The sequence below is a fragment of the Antechinus flavipes genome, chromosome 1 (assembly GCF_016432865.1).
Source record: "Antechinus flavipes isolate AdamAnt ecotype Samford, QLD, Australia chromosome 1, AdamAnt_v2, whole genome shotgun sequence".
Classification (NCBI taxonomy): Eukaryota; Metazoa; Chordata; class Mammalia; order Dasyuromorphia; family Dasyuridae; genus Antechinus; species Antechinus flavipes.
In genome coordinates, this window is record NC_067398.1 from 316,598,826 (window position 1) to 316,622,459 (window position 23,634).

The 23,634-nt window shown below is 36.1% G+C and overlaps 1 protein-coding gene across 2 annotated transcripts in view; it reads left to right on the top strand.

Moving 5' to 3' along the window:
* The window catches only part of FRMD3 (FERM domain containing 3), a 299,096-nt gene that overhangs the window by 138,329 nt on the left and 137,133 nt on the right, over positions 1 to 23,634 (top strand). Inside the window, exon 2 of one of the 2 annotated variants that reach the window (XM_051966415.1) lies at positions 13,470 to 13,574. In XM_051966415.1, the coding sequence (XP_051822375.1) occupies positions 13,470 to 13,574 (105 nt within the window). Of the gene's footprint in view, positions 1 to 13,469; positions 13,575 to 23,634 lie in introns of those variants that run through there. The other variant, XM_051966425.1, reaches the window with a different exon arrangement.

Below are 23,634 nucleotides of genomic sequence, written 5' to 3' on the forward strand. Positions count from 1 at the left end.
TACTTTCTTTTCTTTAGTGGCTTAGAATCTTCTTGGCAACTCAGAATGGTTATCTTTCTCCTGGGGATTACACTCTAGTTTAACCTCCTTCTTCCTTTTCTCCCCTTGCCACCTGCTTCAAGTGCAGAAGTCACAAATTATGTCTCTCTACATGCTCTCTCTCTTCTCTGTATTGTTTCTTGTTCTTCTTTCTCTCTCCTTTAAACTTCTCCTTTTAAAATCTTGTCCTTCTTTGCACAAATCTATTCCTGTTCTCTCATTATTTTCCTTACCCTCTCTTGTTTTCCTGATTTCTAGTCAGGTACAGGATGAGCTAGGCACTCCTGACTCTTCTTAGGGACAGAAAATTTGAAGCAGAAAGGGCAGCCAGGGACTTCAGGGCTAATCTCAAGTCCAAGACCATGGGGTTATAGATATAGATTTGGAAGGAACCTCAGAGCTCATGTAGTCTAGTTCTCTCATTTTACACATGAGGAGTCTGAGGTCTGGAGATAAAATGGTTTATTTACAGGAATATAATGAGAGTATATCTGAGGTAAGATTTGAACCCAAGCCTTCCTCATTATAAATCTATCACTCTCTCTACTATTTCAGATTGTTTCTTGTGTTTTTCTACTGCTCTATAGGAGAGTTATATTAGGAAAATTAGATATAAATGCAAATGAGCAAGGTTCAGAGAGCTCTTTGCTAAGGATACACCTTTTGCTTTCTCTGCAAAAGAGGCAAAGGTTTTCCCCTCTGAACTCTGATTCTCTTTACTTCTTAATATTATAGCATTTATTAAGTACCTACTTAACACAGTGCTAAGTGCTAAAAAAAAAAAAAGGGCACACATACCTGTGCACCTCTCTGCTGGGGACACTGCCAGTTTTTTGTGGTCAATCAATTTCTTTTTGCTTTCTTCTCTCTCTCTCTCTCTCTCTCTCTCTCTCTCTCTCTCTCTCTCTCTCTCTTTCTCACTCTCACACACACACATACACACGTGTGTGTATGTGAATGTGTTTTTGTATCCCCAGTGGGATGTTAAAATAATCTAAAACTTTTTCTATAGTTTTGTGTTCCAAATTCTATCCCTCTTTTCCTCCCTTCCCTCTTCACTCTCTGAGATGCTAAGCAATCAGATATAAATGTACATGTGCAATCATGTCAACATTTCCATATTAGTCATTTTGCATAAAAAGAATGAAAAGGAAAAATAGCATGCTTCAGTGTGTATTCAAACAAAGCCAACTCATTATTCGACAAAAATGACTGGAAAAACTGAAAAACAGTGTGGCAGAAACTAGGTATAGATCAATATCTCACACCATATACCAAGATGTGATCCATCAATTTCATATTTATAATCTGAGTCGTCCTAACTCTTCATTCTGTCCTCTCTTTCCACATAATCAATTGCCAAGTCTCATTGCCATAGCATTTTTTTCATCATTTCCTTTCTTTCTGTTCATTCAGTTGCTACCTTAGTTCAGACTTTCATCACCACTTGCCTGGACTTTTATAACAATTTCCTAATTGGCCTCCTTGTTGCTTTCCTCTCTAAGCCATGCCCCTGGCTCAGTTTTCTTTCCTAAGGCAGAAATTAGATGACTGTACTTGCTCAAGAACCTCCCTTGACTCCCTATGACCTCTAAGATTAAAAGCAAACTCCTCTTCTTGGCAGTGAAGATTCTTGACAGTTTAGATCTAATCTACCTTTTTAGCATTATGACCCATTATTCTCCTTTATACATTCAAAGTTCCAGCCCAATTTTTTTTTCTATGAATTTTTCCCTCTATATCCATCCTTTGTGCCTTTGCCTAGGCAGTACAATATGCCTAGGACGTACTTCTATAACACCTGCATTTCTCAGAATCCTTTGTTTCCTTCAAAGTTCAGTTTAGGTGTCCTCTACTATGGGAAGCCTTTTCTGATTTAAGCTCAATGTGAGGATGAACTTTATAACACGTAGAACTGCCCTTTTCTCCCTAGCACCCAATGAATGGCTCCCTGGAGAGATGGTAGGTTTACCCTTTTTAAGTAGAGACTGGGTGATTCCTTGTTGAGAATGTTGCAGTGGTGATTCCTTTAGTGCATGGGTTCAACATCCATTTCTAAAATTCTGTGATTCTGAGCTCTTAGTTCTTAATGTTCTTCTTCCTCCTCAAATTTATCATATAATAACATTTCTATTATATCCTGTACATTCTGTACTTATACTACATGTTGTATTCCTAATGAAGTTTAAGCTTCTTTTGGGCAGATATTGGTTTTTGTTTTATCTTTATATCCCTAGCACCCACCTCAGTACTCTGCAAACAAATAGTTGTTTGTTATTGTTTAGTCATGTTAGTCATACCTGAATTTGGGGTTCTCTTGGGAAAGATGCTAGAGTAATTTACTGTTTCCTTCTCCAGCTCATTTTGCAAATGAGGAAATTGAGGCAAATAGGGTTAAGTGATTCACTCAGGGTCACACAGCTAGTAAGTGTCTGAGGCCAGATTTCGACTCATGAAGATGAGTCTTCCTGATTCCAAACCCAGTGCTCTATCTACTGGGTTACCTAGGTTGTGCACAGATTGCAAGATCCTTCCCTCCTTTTTTTTTTTTTTTTTTTAAAACAAAACTGAGGCCCAGAAAAGTCGAGCAGTTTGCCAAACATCACACAAATAGTAAGTATCAGAAGTAGGATTAAAACCCTAGGTTTTTTTTGACTCAGAGTTTGTATTCTTTCCACTGTACCCTGGGGATGCTTAATAATGACTTGTTTGGGTTGGATTTTATTCAACCACATCACTCCTGTCCACATCCTTGTTCTGCTAAGCAATGGTATAAAATGCACTTCAGATATGAAGAGCCTGTTGAGTGGATCTGATATTTTTTCTTTCCCAAGTGCTATTTTGCTATAGATGGTGGGGAAAAAGGAAGGTGAATGGAGAGGACAAAGCCTGTTTGCAATAGTGCTAATAGCTCTTAAAATCTCAAAATCAATCCCTGTGTATTTTAAGCCTCAAGAAAGCAAAACATATTTTTGCCTGGATTCCTACGATTCTCAGATGACAAGTAAATGTAACCAAGTTTCTATTCTTTTCATTACTAAGCACTAGAAGAGAGAAGAAGGCTTGGTGGAGGGGAGCCCATCCTACACATTTCAGTTTTTAAATAGTTGTGACATAATGTTCTGCAATGTTTATATGCAGAAATTCCCTCTCCATGCCTCCTAAATACCATAGTTATAAAAATTGTGTGGGCCAGGACTTGCTAATAACCCAATTGGCAAACATGTTGAATTCAAATAGATATTTTCTGAATGACACTACTCAAGTTTGACTTAAAGATTTTGTGGTGACCACAATGTGTGGGGGATGAACATTTTTTTGGTTTTGTTTTGACCAAGGAAAGGAACGAGAAGATAATGTATATAAAAAACTTTTGGAAAGGAATGAAATTGGGAGGAGATTAGGGGGTGGGATGAGGGTAGGAGAGTGTATTTTAGAGGGATTGTAGATGGAGAGATCCCAAAGGGTTCCTTCTAGTCTCTAGCAGAAAAAGTGTGCTTACAATATTTGTATATCTTTGATCAACAAATATTCATTCTTCTATTGTGAAGAAATATAGATTTATAAAGTAATAATAATAGCGAGCATTTATATAGTTTTAAAATTTGCAAAATTCTTTATAAATATTAATTTATTATATTCACATGATAATCCCAGGAGACAAGTGCTATTATCCATTTTATAAATGAAGAAACTAAGTCAGGCAGTATTTAACTGACTTGCAGATAGTCACAGAGATAGTAAGTCTGAGGTGGGATTTGAACTCAGATTTTTCCAACTCCCAGTTCAATGTTATATCTGCTATCACATGTAATTGCAGAAGATTGCTTCTTCTGAGGGGGAATATCATTGTGTATGAAATAATATGCAATGACAGTATATCCCACTTTTGTGACCTCATTAGTGATCTCCCTTTTGTTGTGTGTTGCAATTTTTGTACAAATGATACCACCCATATTACATACTCCAGTGGTAGATTTAGAACACTCACTAGAAAAATTTTAACATTGTAAAGTACCTTTGGAGTCCAGTTTTCTAATTTGACAGATGGGGACACTGAGACTCATAGTTAGGTAGCAAACAAGAACTGAGCCTGACCTGCATATCTCTTTCCCTTATGCTATATATCCACTCACTGGGGGAAATGGCAAGTCGCTCCAGTATCTTTGCCAAGAAAATTCCAAAAAGGGTCACAGAGAATCAGCCATGACTTAAAAATAACTGAACAACATGCTTCCACTGTTCTTGCTGTGAGGAAGACAGAATGAAGAGATCCCAGAGTCAGAGATATTGAAGGTGAATTCAACCCAAGCAAATCCACAATTCTATTCCTGAGCTTTAAGCTCCTGACTGTTTGCCTGTAGTGTAACTTGTTACTTTGGTCTGCTCCTGACATCCTGAAGGAGAATTCTGGACTGGGACTTTCAAGGAAGCAGTAGTTCCAGGTGTGCCCTATTCTCCTTGGCAGGTGCCCTAGGCTGCCACCAGTTTCTTGGTGTTCACGTGATTTGAATGGAGCTGTGCTTGAATGCTCCTGTTTCATCTTTAGGAAGAACGACTATAACTTTCAATTATTCAAGAAGGTGAGCAGGCACTTAGGGATTTTCTGGGCCTATTGCTTTTCCAGCTTGAGTCTCCTGTTGCTGTTTTGCTGCTCATTAACAGACAGTTGGAGAACAGCAGGAACAGTTAAAACTCAGACATGATTGTCTTGCTAATTATTGGCAACTTTGGGGAAATATTTGCTGGGGCATGAAGCTGAAGAGATAGATCAGAGGGGGTTTGGGAATGATCTGTGAATTTTAGCCATTAACATGGATTTCTTTTTGGAGGTGCAAAGAAATGATGAAAAGAGATCTAGGCCCTTGATTTCATTGGGATAAGGACTTCTAGTGTGAAAAATCTTTCCATCAAAGCAGAAGGGCAAGTCATATAGGAACTTTTGATATATAGAACTAATGGCATGTGAACTTGTTTTTCAAAAAAGTATTTTTGATAGTTGCATTTCAACATAATTGCTTTTCTTTGTAATCTTATGTTTTTTACTTTATCCATTAAAATATTTTGAGGAGTCTGGCCCATATATCAAACACTGAAAAGATAAATGAATTGCTTGTGTTTACAAAATTAGTCAGAAGTAAAATTTGAACCAAGTCTCAATAGATAGAGTGGTGAGCCTGGAGTTAGGGAGACTTGATTTCAAAACTGGCCTCAGATACTAGTTATGTATGTGGCTGTAGGTAAGTCACATAACTGTTCACATCTGTCTGTTTCAGTTTTTCCATCTATAAAATGGATATCATAACACCACCTATTTTCCAGGATTGTTGTGAGGGATCAATGAGATATTTGTAAAATGCTTATCAATGTTCCTGCATATAGTTGACCCTCAACAAATGCTTTTCTTCCTTCCTGATTTCAAGGCTGATTGTCTATCATACCACACATTCAAATTCAATACCATGAGCCCAACCTAAAGCAGTTCTTACTGAAGAAAAATTGCCAGTTAATTAAGGAAATGATACATGCTACAAGATAACTAACAATCATGTTTCTTGAATTTTATTGTTTCCAGAATCTTCACTTACTTCACTTCAGTGATAAACCCTTTACATTGAAACATGGTAGAGAATATTGAAAACAAAACTTATTTTTCATTTTGTTACAGATAACTCTCTGCCCTTGTTAGTTGTGTCTCTGTAATAGTTTACCAAGGACACTGTTTCCCCACTCAGTAAATAAAAGCTAGCTAATCAAGTAAAAGGGTCTGAATTTGCTCGTGGACAGCTTCTTTTGGTAAGGTTTAATCTCCCTTCACCTTCATGCAGGAATAGGATATTAGTGCTAAACTATTTTTGGAGACAACTGGACAACCTACACAAGATTCTTGACAGGTGGAGGAGGGATGCGAAGGGGCTTTGTATTTAATTGGCTAGTTTTGCTGAGTGCTCGGCTCTTCCAAAGTAATCTCGTATGCTGTTTCAGTCTTCATCATTAGGCTCCCAGATGCATTTGGTATTCCTTATTATGTGACCACAGACTGTCTCCCTCCCTGCTCTGTAGTGTCTGATTGGCAGCTCCTAATTGAAGGCTGCTTTCCTTCTCTTAGAATTGAAAACATCTTAAATACATCTTAAATTGTTTCAGACCATGATTATATAGATGAATCTGACTAGAACACGGTTGGAGACGAAACACATAGGATTTTCAAAGATGAAAAAGAAATTCAGGACCATTCCTAGAATATTCAGAGTAAATATGCTAGGATTGAAAAACAGACCCCGAGATTCTTTCTTTTTAACTTAACATTTATAAGGAGGCCCCAGACTTCATCTTTTGTTAGTATGCCCTTTCAAGGGCACATCTATGGGATGTATTATTTATCTCTACTAAAAATAAAAGTATAAACCATGCTAACCAATTTAATTTTTTAAACTTTTACTACCTTTTCTCCTTTTCCCTTTCTTACTCTAATTTCTTCTTAATTTTTTTCCTTATGATACAGCATTTAAGTACCTATTATGTGCCTAATATTGTACATATACTTCTATATGACACAAACTTTGTTTTTTAGAAACTTATATTCTGACACACAAAATTTGTAAGTCCAACCCAACAAATATTTATTCTGCACCTCTTTTGGACAAATCCCTGTAATAGGAATTGGAGATACAAAGGAAGAAGGAAATGAAATAGGAGGAGAAGAAAGGAAGGAAGAATTCAGTCCTTCCCTGCATGTCTTACATTCTTTCTACTAGATCAAACCAACAGCAAATTAAGCAAAATGGCAATGAAAAAAATGGCAGAGGACTTCTCAGAGAAAGTAGAATTCTTAAAAACTTAGAGTTTTTGTCTCTCAGTTTTGCCCCATTCAGTTGTCCCAGGTTGGTGGCTACGTAAAACACAGACTTTTATATCCTACAGTCTACAGTGACTTTACATAGCCCTGTCTCATATATATCCAATTAACTTGCAAGTCAAGACATCACTTTATTGAGAATTAAGGATAAACAATAACAATGATGGCATTAAGAATAGAAAACAAATCATGTTGCTTTTATGAGATACTAGTATAATTCAAGGTTTAATGTTAGGTTAAAGGGATTTGATTTTTCAATTGGAAAAAAATTTCTGGGAAAGCAAGTACAGTAAACTTGGCAAAAGATTAAAAAGATACATAGTTTTCATTAAGGTTTATTGAGGGATCATTTTATAAAAAGATGGCTGGATTTTGTGGGCATTTTACTTAACCATCCAAAAGGTATCAATTGTTAACAAAGTGCCTCCCTTTTCTTAGTTTCTAACATGACCATAGGAGTTTCACAGAGATAAAATGAACATATTTCATTTATATGTTGGTCTTAATGAAGTTTGAGATTCCCAGATACAGTATAAATAAGAAGAGAACACTGCAAGACAAAACACGGCATAAAAGGGGAGTTAACATTGAAAAATATTGAGGGGAATACTCATAATAAGAAGGGCATGCAGGATCTCTGGAAGCAGGTCAAGTCTTTTATGTGACCAATGGAAGAGAGTACTCAAATTAGTAAAATGAAGTGGATTTTCATAGAATTCTAATTTGAGTTATTCAGGACCAGGTATTGTGGGGAGGGACTAGTGAACCTGACCAAAAATCATGATTTAGAGATTAGTGCTGATTAAAAGGTGGTACAGTGGGGAAGATGGCAGCTAATGCTATGTGGAATTAGCAGCTACTTGATAGTGAACCCTCTCCCTCCTCCCCCTGCCCCAAGGGAAAAGGGTTTTCTTCAGCCCCTACTTGGATAGAGTGACTACTGAGGTTTTTACAACTTCATTTTAAAAATCATTTTTATTGTTTTCTATTTTAAACCAAAACATTCGGAAGTTGAAGTTGTGTTAAGTGTCTTTTATGCTCAAGAAGATGCAATATTCTGTGACTTTCTCGTTTTAATTTCCAAGCTGGCAAGGCTCTGTGTTTAACATTTTAATTTTAATATACCTATTGGAGAAATACAAAATTTTGAAATTGCAAAATGCAATAATAGTAATTCCTCAAGTCCAGTAAAATCTCCATTGTTTGCTGACTAGCTTCTAACAATCTAAAGTATGGTGTCAGGCCCAGAAGTAGAAAGAAAGGGGATGGAGAGAGAGAGGGAAAAAAGGAGGAAGGGAGGGATGGAGAGAGAGAGAGAGAGGAGGGAGAGACAAATAAACAGAGACACAGAAAGAGAGAGACAGAGAAGAAGAGTAGAGAAGAGAGAAAGGGATTATTTCATTTATTGTATATAATTATATCCTCAGGGACCTAGTAGGCTGCCTAACATATGATAACTGCTTAATAAATATGTTTATTTATTATGTTTATTAACTGATAGCTGAGAAAAATTGAAGACCTGCTCTGCAATTGATTGTCTCCTAGAATACAAGAAAATAGAAATAAAAAATAGATGCTAGTGATGTTTACACAATCCATTGGGACAGTTCTTAAACTCTGATTTTGGAACCCCTTATAATAATTATTTTTAAATTCTTTAAAAATGTTTTTGTAACCCAATGAACTTTTGTTTTTGGGGGTTATATGGGTTTTGTGGGTTAGGAGCAACTAAATAGTCCCATGGCTAGAGTGCTGGACTTGGAGTAAGGAAGACCTAGTTCAAGTCCAGCCTCAAACACTTTCTAGTTATGTGACCTGGGCAAGTCATGTTTTCTCTGTTTGGCTCAGTTTCCTCAACTGTAAAATGAGAATTGTACCTCCATCTCTCTAATAACTATTGTATCATCTGTAATCCTGGTTTTTTGAAGTTTTTTGCTGTGCTCTTCCATGATTACTAGCCATCTGGTATTTCTAGAATATTTTAATTTTTGATAGACAATGAAAAATATAGATTTTGGTGTCAGATAACAGCTTTTGATGATTATAAGCACTGTTTAGTTTTCCACATGCAACCCAGTCTTAGTTCTTCTCTCTTTTCATTTCTGGATCTTGAAGCTAGTTAATCTGTTGTGCCTATGTAGGTTTATGGTTTGTATGCTGTGTGTATGTATTGATGGAGTCACTCAATGGGTTTTCCCCAATATCACATTATACTCAGGATATGGAATTTTTTCCTCCATTTTGCTTTTCCTGTGTGAATTGTCATACCTCTCTTTTGACTAAATGGTTGTAGATTTTGTTAAGGAGGCTCTATTTCATGCTAGGGGTTGATGCTATTAAAATGTTTTATATGCAAATAAGAAACTTCTGGAAGCATTCATGTGTATGGTTATGGTTAGGAACAATGCACTATTTGTCATTAGTCTACTTATCTCAGTGTAACTGGATCCCTCTAGTGATTAGCTGTTTTCACCATGACACAAACATGGGTTGAAGGAATTGTGAATTATAAAAAGATTGCATTTAAGGTTTGAGCTAGAAGGAATCTTAAAGATCACTTAGTCCAATATTCTCATTTTATAGAGGAGAAAATTGAGTCTGGAAGGGTTAAAGCGACTTGCTCAAAGTTCCATAGAAATTAAGTAGTAGAACAGAAATCAAACCCATGTCTTCTGCTCCAGACTTCAAGTTTTTTTTTTCCCAGTTTATCATGTATAATTCCAGGGATAGTGTTGTCACTACTTCCCAAGATAGTTTATTCTATTTTCTGATAGTTCTGACTACTGAGAAATTCCCTGACTGAGCCAAAATCTGCTTCCTTTTTGTAAATTCCTTCTTTGGCCCTAATTGTACCAGATGGATTCACATGGATAAAATCTGATCCCTTTCCCACATGGCAATCCTTTAAATATTTGAAGACAGTTCTCTCTACCCCCTTTTTCTCAAGTCTTACCTTCTGCAGGATAAAAATCCCTATAGTCCTAGCTTCCACAGTCATTTCTTTTTTTGTTCATCAAATCTGATTACTTTATCTTTGCCCCTCAGAATCCTATTAGATGGAAAATATTATCTTTACTCAGGATAAGAATTGAGCTCAGGGGCAGCTAGATGGTGCAGTGGATAGAGTGCTGGTCCTGAAGTCAGGACAATTTGAGTTCAAATGCAGCCTCAGACACAAACTTCCTAGCTGTGTGATTCTGGCCAAGTCACTTAACTCCAATTGCCTCAGCAAAAAAATAAAAAAAATTAAACTCAATATCAAATTGAAATAATTAAAAAATAAAATAATTAATATTTATGTAGTACTTTAAAGTTTGTAAAGTGTTTTAAAAATATTATTTCATTTGATCCTCACAATATCCCGGAGATAAGGGCTATTTTTATCCCCATTTTATAGGCGAGGAAACTGAAGGAGACAGAGATTAAGTGATATTCCTAGGGTCACATAGATAAGTGTCTGAGGCAAGATTTTATTATGAACTTCCTGAGTTTCGATCCAGTGCTCCATTCATCGCACCACCTAGCTACAGTCCATCAGTAGCAAAAATTGGAATAGAGCATGGATTTCTCTCTCGATTTTCTACAATGATATGAATTCAGATTTCCTTGGATATATAATTGAAATAGAATAGAACAGTAGGAATAAAGGTATCACAATAGCTAGAAAAGCTCTAAAAAAAGCTGCAACCAATGATGCAGCATCTGAAAGAGAAAGCTCCAACTATGTGTTTAGTATTGGAAGGTATTACTAGTCTCTGGGCCCCAGGAAGAATGTTTGACAAATAGAATTTCCTATTTACATGGGATCAGGTGGAATTTCTGTTTTGTTCTCATATGAGAAAAGTAATGGGTGGATATTTAGCTGGTCTGTGTTTATGTGGAAACATCTAACCAATCCAATATTTAGTAAGGGCCTAATAGTATACCAGGCACTATACTAAGTCTTGGGGATACAAAAAGAAACAAGACATGTTCTGCCTTCAAGGAGTTTATATTTTAGCCATGTTTTCAGTCACATTCAGACAGCATCCAATGACAGTCACCATTTTACTTCAAAGAACAGCTATTAGTACAAAGAAGGCCTATTGGCAGCCATCCTTATTCATACTATCTTTGTGTATAGAAAATGTTGTTCAAAATTAAAGTCGGCTTCATCTCTTGCTATTTTAACTTTTTAAATTTACCCACATCTTTTCAGCATGGCAGGTTTAGTGGAAAGACTTAAAAATGAGAGCTTTGTTGTCATGTTTTACACCCCCCTCCCATTTACCCCCAGAATCTGTTAATTCTCTAATAAACTCAAATGCTATGCTTGGTGATTTGAATGTGTGAGAAACTAGCTGAAATGAATAGATTACAGAGTAAATCTATAAAAGCTAGTAAATTCATTGATCATTCTTTTGGTCTCTGGATTTAGTTATTTGTAAATGCACATGTCACTTGAACCTCCTGGATATATACATTTTTAAAGAAAGCATTGATGGGAATCAAAATTTAAAAATCCATTTTATTTTGGACTCCCCCCCCCTTTTCTCAATAAAACTAATTACCTGGCATTTTTTCTGGGAGGTGAGTAAACTACAGACTGATTTAAGCTTTCAATGTGAGATTTTTGGAGAAAACTAGAGCTTTTCACAGACAAGGATGTTGGTTTTTCCCCTAGCATGTACTAATGAGTTCACCACCCTTTGAGCAGTGTTAGAAGTTTATTGTATTATTAGGTTCTAGGCTTGAGCTGGAAGTGAAATCTTTCAAGCCTGTGATTCAGTAGTATCACACAGGAAAATGGTAAACACTCCAGGATAGTTACTACTCCCCTTACTATTTTAGGATTTGACCTGAGATGAAGGTCATCTGGAGACTGGAAAATAAGGTAGAAAGTGAGGTGAGTGAAAGCTAAAAATGCTGAAATTTAGCTTTGTTCGCAGGAAAGAAGGAACAAATTAATTCCTTGTTCCTCTTCCTATGTTGTATGTTCCATTGCTCCCAGCACAAAGAACTCAGTTCTTTGGCTATAAATTTAGATAATCTAAGTTAAATGAGCTCTTGTTCAGTCATTTCTATTATATCTGATTCTACCTGGAGTTTTCTTGGCAAAGATACTGGAATGGTTTGCCATTTCTTTCTTTAGATTATTTTAAAGATGAGGAACTGAAGCAAATAGGGTTAAGTGACTTTCCAAGATCACCTAGCTATTAGATATCTAAGGCCATATTTGAATTCACAAAGATGAGTCTTCCTTTCTTTAGGCTTGGCATTCTATATACTAAGTTACCTAGCTTCCCCTAAAATGTATTTGTTGTTGACTCATGTTCAAGTTTTCTTGATTTGGAGATTTCTTGGTAAAGATATTGGAGTGGTTTACTATTTCCTGCTCCAATTCATTATACAGGTGTGGAAACAGCATTAAGTGATTTGCTCAGGGCCATATATCCAATAAATATCATAAGATTTGATCTTAGGAAAGCAAGTTTTTTTCTGACTTCAAGTCTCTATAAACTGTTCCACCTAGATACTCCTTGAATGAGCTAGGAGTCACTGACTATAATCCTTTCATTGAGTCATGGAGGACTACTAGGCTTTAACATATTACTTTGCTGCTGATGTATAGTCAGACCCCCAGGCAAGGTCATCCGACTTGATGATACACTTTTAAGGACCCATGGGCCTTGTGTAGACTCTCCATCACTCATGGAATACTTTTAGAAGTACCACTCTGTGCCTTTGTACAGGCTATCCTGAATGTCTGTAATGTCCTCCTTATCTTCCTTCTTTTCACTCATCTATTTGCATGTTGTATTTCTCCCCTTTCTCTCTCTCTCTGTCTCTGTCTCTCTCTCTCTCTGTCTCTCTCTGTCTCTCTCTGTCTCTCTCTCTGTCTCTGTCTCTCTGTCTCTGTCTCTCTGTCTCTCTGTCTCTCTCTCTCTCTCTCTCTTTCTCTGTCTCTGTCTCTCTCTTTCTCTGTCTGTCTCTGTCTCTGTCTCTGTCTCTGTGTGTGTGTGTGTGTGTGTGTGTGTGTGTCTATCAGTTTATCTATCTATCTATCTAAGGTTCTTGAAGGCAGGTCCTGTTTCCATTTTATTTTTGTGCCCTTGTGTCTAGTATTGAATATAAAGACTTATTAAAAGTCTTTCTGATTGAACTGCATTGACACTTTGCAGGCACTAAGAAGAAGTGCAGTCTTCTTATACAAACTCCAAGAAGTAGGATATGCAAGTAATTTTATCAGATTAAAAAAATCCCTGCATTTTAGAGAAGATTTGCCCACAGACACATAGCTATTAAGTATCAGGACCAGAATTTGAAAAGTATTTTGATTTTTTATCTAGTAACATTCCGTCCTTCACACCATACCTAGATTTTATAGACTGGCAAAGGAATCACCATTTACAATGTAGCTCTTTGTAGCATAGAATATATTTTCCCAAAAGAAACAGATTTACAAATGAACTTTGGGAACACATGTAGACCCTAGTGGATTGAAAAGAGAATTGTATCAGGGAGCATAGAACTTCAGAGATCTCCAAGGAGTTGTTGTCAGCCTGTTAACTTAAGTGTATTTCCTTTGCAGAGGGAGACCAAAGGTCAGTTTCTCATAGACCACATCTGCAACTATTACAGTTTGCTGGAGAAGGATTATTTTGGCATTCGCTATGTGGACCCTGAGAAGCAACGGGTAGGTAAAAACCTTATCTGGATAGTTCTTATAAGGTAGCCCCCAAACTATAATGCATCATTATTTTTCTTATAACTTCCAAGGTAATGGTTAATTTCTTTCAGAACTTTTTGGAAAATGCCTCATTTCCTGCAGATGACAGCAGGCAGCCTGATTATCTCTCCCTGGGTTTGGGAGGGTGACAGGAGCCCTAATAGCTATGGATGAAAGTCAATTTTTTTTGGGGGGAAGGAAGCTTTCCTCTGTTTTTTCTGGTAATAGCGGAAATCTAGGATCTCAACAAATATTTATTAAATACCCATTAAATTCAAATTGAGTAGAGAATGTTCCTTGTTTCTGAGAAAACAGTTCTTTTATAGGCTGATACTAGTTTTGACATATTTTTGTTGTATATTCCTTAGCATTTGTTCACACCAAAATGTTAAACAGAAAGGCATCCTTATGTTCCCTGCTCCATCTTAAAGAAGGAAGGGGTTAGGTACTATTAAAAATGAAGCCACAGAAAGTAAATTTCAAAGCCAGGAATACCTAGTTTCTAGTTTTTCCTCTGAGACACACATGGCAGGGTGATCCCGGGTAGACCTCTTAGTAACCTCTATTGCTCCAGTAGAGAAGTATCTGACATCCTGCCCATATAGGCCTGCAATACTCCTAAGAATTGTCTGAGCCAGATTAAAATGTAATTGGGAAATATTTAACAAAATAAGTAAAAATATAATCAAACACAGACAATATGAATATATGATTTTCTAAGCCAAGATATAGAATCAAACTAGGGGATCACACAGTGAATCAAGAAGCATTTATTAACTGCATACTATGTGCCAGGTGCTGTGCTAGTTCCTAGGGGGATATCAAAGCAAAAAGAATAGAATGTTATGGTGGGTGTTGAGTAGAGAATAGAATTGATGGAGCTAACACACCCCTAGACCCATTCCTGTTCCCTACTTTGTGTGTGTGGTGCGTTGTCTAAGGACTTGTTAGGAATGATTCTTTACATTAAAAAAATATTAATTTGTACATAGACAAATATGTTTGATATTTCCTTTATCCCTGACAATGGGAAGATTTTAGCTAGACAGGCAATAGGTCTTTATTTTGATTTTCCTTTGCTGTTCACTGGGAGTGGGTTCCTTTATATTTTTACACTAGAGTTCTTTTCCTAGGATCCGTGAACTTAAAAATAATTTGTAATTGCATTTCAACATAATTGGTTTTTGTTATTGTTGTTATTGTTGTTTAGCTGTTTTCAGTCATGTCTAACTCATCATGAGCCCATTTGGGGTTTTCTTGGCAAAGATATTGAATTTGCCATTTCCTTCTCCAGCTCATTTTACATATGAGGAAACTGAGGCAAATAGAGTAAAGTGTGACTTGTCCAGGGTCATACAGCTTGTAGGTGTCTAGCCATATTTGAACTCAGGAAGAGCAATTTTTTTGATTTCAGGCTTGGCACTCTATCCACTTACCTAGCTACATAGCTGGCCTTCTTAAGTCTAGAAATTAAAAAAAAAAAGCAATAAGTTAAGCCCCTCTTTGTAGCATTTGCCAATATCTGGGGTAAATCATCACAGAGAAAATTGAACAAGTAGTTCTTTTGAATTGATTCCAGTAACACTCCTGCCTCAGGTTCAATAGGATTATTGTTTAGGTAAGGATTTGGGATGAAATTCCAATGGAAGGAAGGGACCTCTGTATGATGGACGAATTCTTGTTAGTGTTAATGGGAGCTCAGATATCAATTAGATAGTCAGCCAATGAGCTAAAGATTAGCATTACCCAGAGGGCCAAGCAAAGGCTCATGGTAGTTGTGGATAGGTAACAACATAATATATACAAAGAAGTCTGAAAGCGGGACAATAAGAATAAAGGATTGTATGATAGAAAGAAAAGATGGCAAGAAGGAGAGATGCCAGCTGGATTCTCAAAGAGCTCCACTACAAGCTCCCTTACAACACAGGAGAAAAGCAAAGAAGGCTTCCAGCTTGTTGTTGTGAACTGTGACAAACTATATAGCTTACCCAACACCTTTGGGAGAACCCAGAATAGAGATTCATAGGATGGGTAGGAAAAGATTGTTTGGGGTATACATTTTTAGAGGGAGGTTCCAAATGGATGCTCTCAGCTCTTTTTGTGTTCTGGTCCCTTTAGGTACTCTGGTGAAGTATAGGGAGCTGTTCTCAGAACAGTGTTTTCAAGTACATAAAATAAAATACAGAAGGTCACAAAGAAACCAATCATGCTGAAATTTAGTTATTATTTTAAGTTTATAAGTTATGTTTAGTTATTATTATTATTATTATTATCATTTTTTAAAACAAATGATCCTAGGTTAATAGCTTTTATTGTAGAAGAAGATGGAAATGGAGAGACAGGGAAAGAGAGGAAGAAAGGGAGAAAGAGGAGAGGAGAGGAGAAAAAGAGGAAGGAGAAGGAGAGAAGAGAAGAGAGGAAAAAGGAGAGAAGGAGAAAGAAAGAGAATAAAGTTTAGAAAGAGGAAGGACAAGGGAGAGGAGGAGCAAGAAGTGGGAAAGAGAAAATAAAAGAGAAAGAGAGGAAGAAAAAGAGAGGAAGAAGAGGAGGAGAAGAAAAGTAAGCAAGGAGAGAGAGGGGAGAGGGAGGGAGGGAGGTAAGGAGAGAGAGAGACACATTCATCCTCAGGACCACAGAGGAAGAATAAGAAGTTTATTTTTAGCAGTGGTTCCCATCAGGTTCCTGTTTTCTTGATGTTTTTCACCAGCTTCTCAGATTTACTTTATTGTAACTGAAGTGATACATCATTTGAACAGAAGGCTAATCAATAGTGAAAAATGAAAAGTCAAATGAATTATAGAAACCAAAAATGTGAATTACCTCTCCTTTAAAGCAGTATAGGCGGTTGGCTTGACTCTTATCTCTTTGAAAATGTGATTTATGGTAAAACTTTGCCGTGTATTAAATATTTAGCACTATTACATTTGGAACACCATATGTTTAACAAGATGCCTCATGCCCCATATGCTCCTGAAGTGAGTAGGTTTGTCAGTAAAAGGACTCATTATTTCCATCTTTTCTTCCCCCCTTTTCTTTTATTTATTCTTTTTTTTTTAATATAGAAAGGACCAGGTTAAATGCCAAATGATAAATATAGTGTTTTATTTATAGAAATTAAGAAATATAGTTTATTCTGAAGCACTAAATGGATTTTATCTATGTGATTTGATTGGTCTTGTGAACATCTTCATGAATTAGGAAAATTAGGAAATACTTTCCCCTCCATTCCCATTGATATAGAAAGTCAGGAATAGAGAGGTATAGTCATGGACCCAGAATCATCTTGTAGATACAAGATACACTGTATCTTGTAGATACACTGGCCTATCGAAGATCAAAACTTGATTCTGACTCTGAAGTCCAGTATTTTTCCTATTATTGTATTTTCATTTGGAAGGAACCATTTTGAAAAATCCTTGGTTGGATGTTATAATTTTGGTTTCTCTCAGAGTTGTTTAAGTCTTAATTATCCCAGGACCAGAAATGATGAGTTTTTGGTTCCTCATCTAGTAAAAAATTTGGACCAGAGTATTTTCCTTTGATTTCATCATTCTTTGTCAGATTTTCCTGTTTATATGATTTGGGAAGGAACCAGTAGTAATATTCCAGCTTGTGAAGGAAGCTTAATTAGAAATAGACTTAGAGGAATTATGTCTGAAAGGAGCTTAAAAAAATCCTTAAAGAGTCATTTTGCGTAATCTTCTAGTTTTACAGAGGGAGAAACTGAGACCCAGAGAGGGCAAGTGACTAAGCTCATATAACCTTGAGAATTCATAGCTACAATGAAATTTCTTTATTACTTTTGTGATATTATGTGTAGAATAGTCAGAGTACTAGCTAAGATCATATTTAATTAACTATTCAAATATTTTAAATATTATTGATAGGCATTATTAATAGGAAGGTCTGGGTTCAAGTCCCACTTCTGACCCATGTGACTATAGTCAACTTACTTATCCTTTCCATGCTCCAGGTGATTTACAAAGCCCTTAAGTTGCAGAGAATGTGCTGACTTGCTTTAGTAGAAGGCCTTTCCTCACGTGGAAGTTCTCTACACTGCTGAAATCATAAGCCTAGTCCTTAGCCTAACAACAGATATTATATGTTATGAGTTTGAATCCTGCTTCAGATACTTACTAGCTATGTGATCTGGGGCAAATGATTTGATTTAATTGAAATTTAATTTAAGTCACTCAGCCTCAGTTTCTTCATCTCTAAAATGGGGATAACTATAGCACCTAACTTACAGGGCTGTTGTAAGGATTAAAGGAGATAACATATATAAAGCACTTTGCAAATCTTAAAGGGTTATATAAATGATAACTGTAATAATGATTAAAATAATATATTTATAGAATATGTAAATATGATATAATTTAGAAATGATTATTAATAATGGATTATATATAAACATAAATGTATATAATATATAATTTATAACAATAATATAGGTAATATATTATATATAAAATTTATAATATAGGTAACATATACATGTATAAACACTCACACATGTATATAAACTCATACACACATACATACACACATACACAAAATCCCTTGAGTTTCTCAGATGCAATAGGGATAAAGCTAATCTGGTATCTCTACTAAGTCCAGCATTATAAGTGATGCTGAAAATTTTAATACTAGTATCTTGAAGCAGCCAGAGATCAGACTCTAATTAAAAAAATAAATGATAGTTAGCATTATGAATATAGGTATATAATGGGAAAAGACTATCCTTGTTCACTGCTTGCCAATTTCCTTTTTCAGGAGGAGACTTAGGAATAGATGTGGAATGGAAATAAAAATGGTCTTGTTGGTTTTGGGTTACTGTAAAATGAAGGTGCCAGGGTGCCAGACGACATTATGTCTGACCAGCTGCTCCTCAGCCAGAAGAGTGTTTGTGCTCTTAGGGAAAAATGATGCACAGATGCTGTTAACCATGAGCAAAAATGGTGTCTGAGATTCCAGGGCTGTCCTCCCTGGAAAAGAAGAGCTATAGCCTTGTCTCCTGTCACTGGGTTTTGAATCTGACTGTTAATGATCTCTGTAGACTGAGTTCCGCTGACACTTTAAAATCAAGAGTTCTTTGGTAATAATATAGTCAAATTAGTATGTCCACAAAGAGACAGGAAAAACTTTAACTGTATGGATTCTGTAGTTATTTAGAGAGGATTAGTATCACATATTTAGAATTGGAAGTGGTCTCTGCAACTGCTTATTATACAGAAGAAGAAATCTCTGGAGAGGCTGTGACTTGCCCAAAATCTCATAAATTTTCAGAGTAAGAACTATGTCCTTAGGCCTTGACTCTAAAGGCAATGCTTTTGCACTATGGTAGGTTGCCATTTGTAAGAAGCTTTAAAAGGGACAGATAAGAAACAAAAAACAAAAAAGAAAGATAAATATTAACTGAAAGTGAAGGGCATTTATTGACTAGCTCCCTTGTGGGGAAAGGAAAATGAAAAGTCAGAAACCAGACATTTGAAGCAAATTAAAATACCTCTATTAGAATGAGCAAAATTTTGCTCTTTCATTAAAAACCAATCAATAAGTATTTATTAAGCATTTACTCTGTGTCAGGTACTATGCTAAATACTAGGGATACATGAACCAAAAAATGAATTAATCCCTACTCTGAAGGACACACACGTGTGTATATATGTGTGTGTGTGCATATTAGATATATATTTATGTGTGTATGTATATATGTGTGTGTACATATACACGTGTGTATGTGTATATATATATATATAATGAAATGTGTGTGTACATATATTTAAATATAATGAAATATAAAGTGAATAAATACAAAATAGTTTGCAAAGGAGGGTAGTAGAAGTTAAGGACATCAGGAAGATTTCCTTTAAAGACAGTATTTAAGATGTGTTTTTAAGGAAGAGGGGTATTCTTTAAGGCAGAGGTGAAAAAGGCATGCATTCTAGGTATAGGAACAACCAATGCAGAGTCCCAGAAAAGGGAGATGGGAGATGGGATATCCTGTGTGAGGAACAGAAAGAAGAATAATCTGGCTGGCTCCATGAATGAACGAGGAGAAGTAATGATTAATAAGGCTGGGAAGATAGTTGGGGTCAGATTATGAATGGTTTTCAAAGCTAAATAAAGCCATTTGTATTTTATTTCAGAAGCAATAGGAGGCTAATAAAGATGACTGATTAGGAGAGTCACATATTTAAATCTGTGCTTTAGGCAGATCACTTTTTCAGCTATAGGTCAGATGAAGAGAGATGGAGGGAGGGAGACCAATGAGGAGGCTACTGCAGTGATCTTGGGGGAAAATGATGGGTGTGTGAAACTGTGTTCCCTTTAATCTGTAAAAAAAAAAAGCAAAAGAGAGATTGAGGTCTCCTAGACTCCAAAGAGTTTGAGAGAGAGCATATCCTCTTGGCTGGGCTTTTTTTTAAGGCAAATTACCCTGTTGATCTTTTGGGGATGCAGACCCTTTTCAGGAAATTCCAAATTCTAGAAGCTCTCAAAGTGATTTCCATTTAATTGGAGATCTAGGCCTGAGGACTTTGGCTTTCTTTTCAACCTGAAACCTGAGTTTTAAGATTCCCTATTAAAAGACAATTTTAAATTTATTTCTTTGCAGAATGTCCATAGTATGCTTTGCCTCTTTGGCATAGCTGCCAGGACCCTGCCCGCTGTGACGACATTCCCTTCTCACTGCTAGCCTTCATTTCCCTAATAGGACTTTTCCACTAGGAAGTCAGTCTCCTAGCAAAGCTGGCTTCTTATCCAACAATAAATGTCCCCTTTTGCCACTTAAATCTTTTGGGTTTGTGAATTCTTTCAGGAAGGACCTGTGCCAACCAGAAGGAGATTCCTACAACTCTCTGACTGCCATTAGAACCCCATCAGCTATGTTAATGGAAAGAAGGCACATGAAAAATATTGGGGAGCAACAATTTGCTTCTATTCGTGACTTGTTCATTCTGAGTTGAAGCAAAATAATAATAATAATAATAATAATAATAAAGTACCAGATCAAGAAGGACTGGACAGATGTCATCTTCTCTAAGCAACACTTTTGCTCTTTCAGTAGCATAATCATCTTCAAATTCAGCCTAACTAGTGATGAGTTACAATTTAGAGATCAAAATACCATTATTAGAGGTAGAGGCTCCCTCACTGGAAGGAATATTAGATTTGCCTCAAAAACTATCGTGGGGACCAGATGAGCTATAAGCTTTGAAGCACCTTCAAAGAGGATTGTGAATGCAGTTGAGAGCACACTAATTTGAGATTCTAAGTTAGGGAAATAGAAATGAGATATATAGATTAATTTGGGAGGATTTGTTTCTTGCGTATTCTGTTCTTCATAGGGAATTTATTCTAATATTTATTTATGTGGGTGAGTTTTAAAAGTTTTATATTTTAATGAGCAAGATTGCACAATCTCATTAAATATTTAGTTGCCTATAGTGTGGTTGTCAGTGGATTCTTAAATTTTGCCAGTGAAGAGATGGGGCTGGCTGTAGGATCACAGCCTCAAATGGTATGACTGCCATCTTGTGGTGATATACCTAGTATATAGACACGTGGTCCCTAGAGCCTAAAAATGTATCTTGTAGCTATGTATAAAAACAGCAATAATATCAGTCAAGTAAAATATCATTGTAACAAACTTGATGAAATATTAAAACAATTTAGAATCATAATTTTTGGACCAGAAGGAACCTTAGAGATCATCTAGTACAAATCTATTATTTTTCTCAGTCTAACCTTACTTAGGATGGAAAAGTCAGGATTTGACTCCTAAGCTCTGTGATTCCAATGCCAGTGCCATTTCCACAACTTCTTTCCTTAGATTAAAACTTCCTTGTCTACATTAGCATACATGTGTAGTTTATGAGGGCTTTGAGTCTATATGTGGGTAAGACACTCTGAACTCCAGAATATCATATGTAATATCTGCTTAATACTAAATTATAAATCATTATATAAAGTATTATAATTATAGCTAACCTCAATGAACCTACATTTGGACTAGCACATTGGGTGCTGCTCAACATGCAGCTGCTACTCTGAGTTCTGAATTAGAAGGGATAGCACTTGGAATATTTGTATGATACTATGATTCTTGAGTTTAACATCAATCAATTAACATCAGTCTAGTGTCATTTAACCAGTAATTAGCACCCTAATATAATTTGACTAGTAAATATAGCCTCAATATTATCAATAACCAGTTAAAAATCAATTAACTTCTATTTGTTATTCCATTTGTTTCCCCCAGGAATTCAGGGACCTCTAGATCTCTTTTCAAAAAAAATCCACTTTCCCAAGAAAAAAGAATATGAAACTCATTTATCCTAAGGCACAAGTTCCTTGCTAACAGCTGAACACGAGGCATCAGAACTATTAGTCCATTAGGCACCCATAATTCCTAAGACAGGAAATCAAGAAATCTGAGATCTCCTTCTGGCTCTGTCACTAACTAAGGCTGAGATCATAAGCCCTTCTTTGATCTTCTGTTCCCTTCTCCAAAAGGAGCCCCTAGTAGGGATGAGGAAAAACCCATCAATAAGTTTCTCAGTAAATGAAAGGGAGCAAGGAACAAAATCCCATCTAGCTCTAAAATTCCAAGAAGATTCTTTGAGTTTTAACTACCATACCAGGCTGACATATCTCATGTAGATTTATGTGTTAAAAGGGATCAAAGCTAAAGAAATGTGCCTGGAATTTCAACATCATTGAATGAGTGATGGAGCTTTAGAGGCCAAAGACAGGGAAGCCATCCCCAAACCCCCAAATCCCATTGAAATTAGTTCAGGGGACACGTTAACATGAGTCCATTTTGCAAGATGAATAAAATACAAATTGGAATGTGTTAGTTTTTCTACATGTTAAGATATTTGCTTCTGAATAGGTAAAGAGATATATATTAGCTAAAAAAACAGTACCTTAAATTGTGTTACTTGATTGTTTTCAGTCATATTCAGCTCTTGGTGACAACTGGAGTAGTTTACACATTTCCTTCTTTATCTCATTTTACAGATTAAGAAACTAAGACAAACATGGTTAAGTGACTTGTTCAAGGTAATATAGTAGTAAGTGTCAGAGACCATATTTGAATTCAGGAAGAGAGTGTTCTTGTTCCCAGGTTCATGTTTAACTTAGGATAAATGAACACAGTTCACCTAGTTCACAATAACACAGTTCACCTAGTTATCCTATATCTTATATAGTAATTTATAATTTTTCCAAGTGTTTCCACTTCTACTTTCTTATTTGATTCTTTTCTCAATATAAGCATTAGTATTAGGTGTTAGCCAGACATGATATTGATGTTGTAATAAAACTGGAGCTCAGAGAGTCAAATGTCTTGCCTAAGAATGAGCAGCTTCTAGTTTGAATACAAACTGAGATGTTTTGACTATGTTTAGTATTTCCTTGCTTTGTTTCTATTGTTATTTATTCAAGAAATATTTGTTATCAATTTGCTAGATGAAAGACGTTGAATTAAGTTCCTGAGATACAGAAATAAGACCCTGACTCAAGGGAGTTTTACCTTTGTTGTATATAATACAATGTCAGCATAGATTAACGCCCTACAAATTGATTTGAGGAGGGAGAAAGTACTAAGGATATGGGACTGGGAAGAAGTTTCCTGAGAGAGATGACCCCTGAGTGGAATCTTGAGAAAGACAAGGATTATGGAAGACATAGATGAATGAATAAATGAAAAAAAAACATTTATTCAATGTCTACTATGCTCCAGAAACTGTGTTAGGCACTGAGGGTATAAATATAGAATAAATATAGTCTCTGTCCTCAAAACATTTTTATTTTTTTAAGAGGGGAGACAGTATCCATGGGGTTGTAGTGACAAAGGAACCAGGCTTTGATTTTAGAAGTCATAGGAATGCTGAGCGAAAGTAGGTGTGATATTGCCATGCCATTTTAGAAGTAATGGTATTATTGATTCCCAGAACAAGAGATGGAATGGGAGAAGGGAGGCTTGATAGTCATATATAGATAGCAGAGCAAATAACAAGGT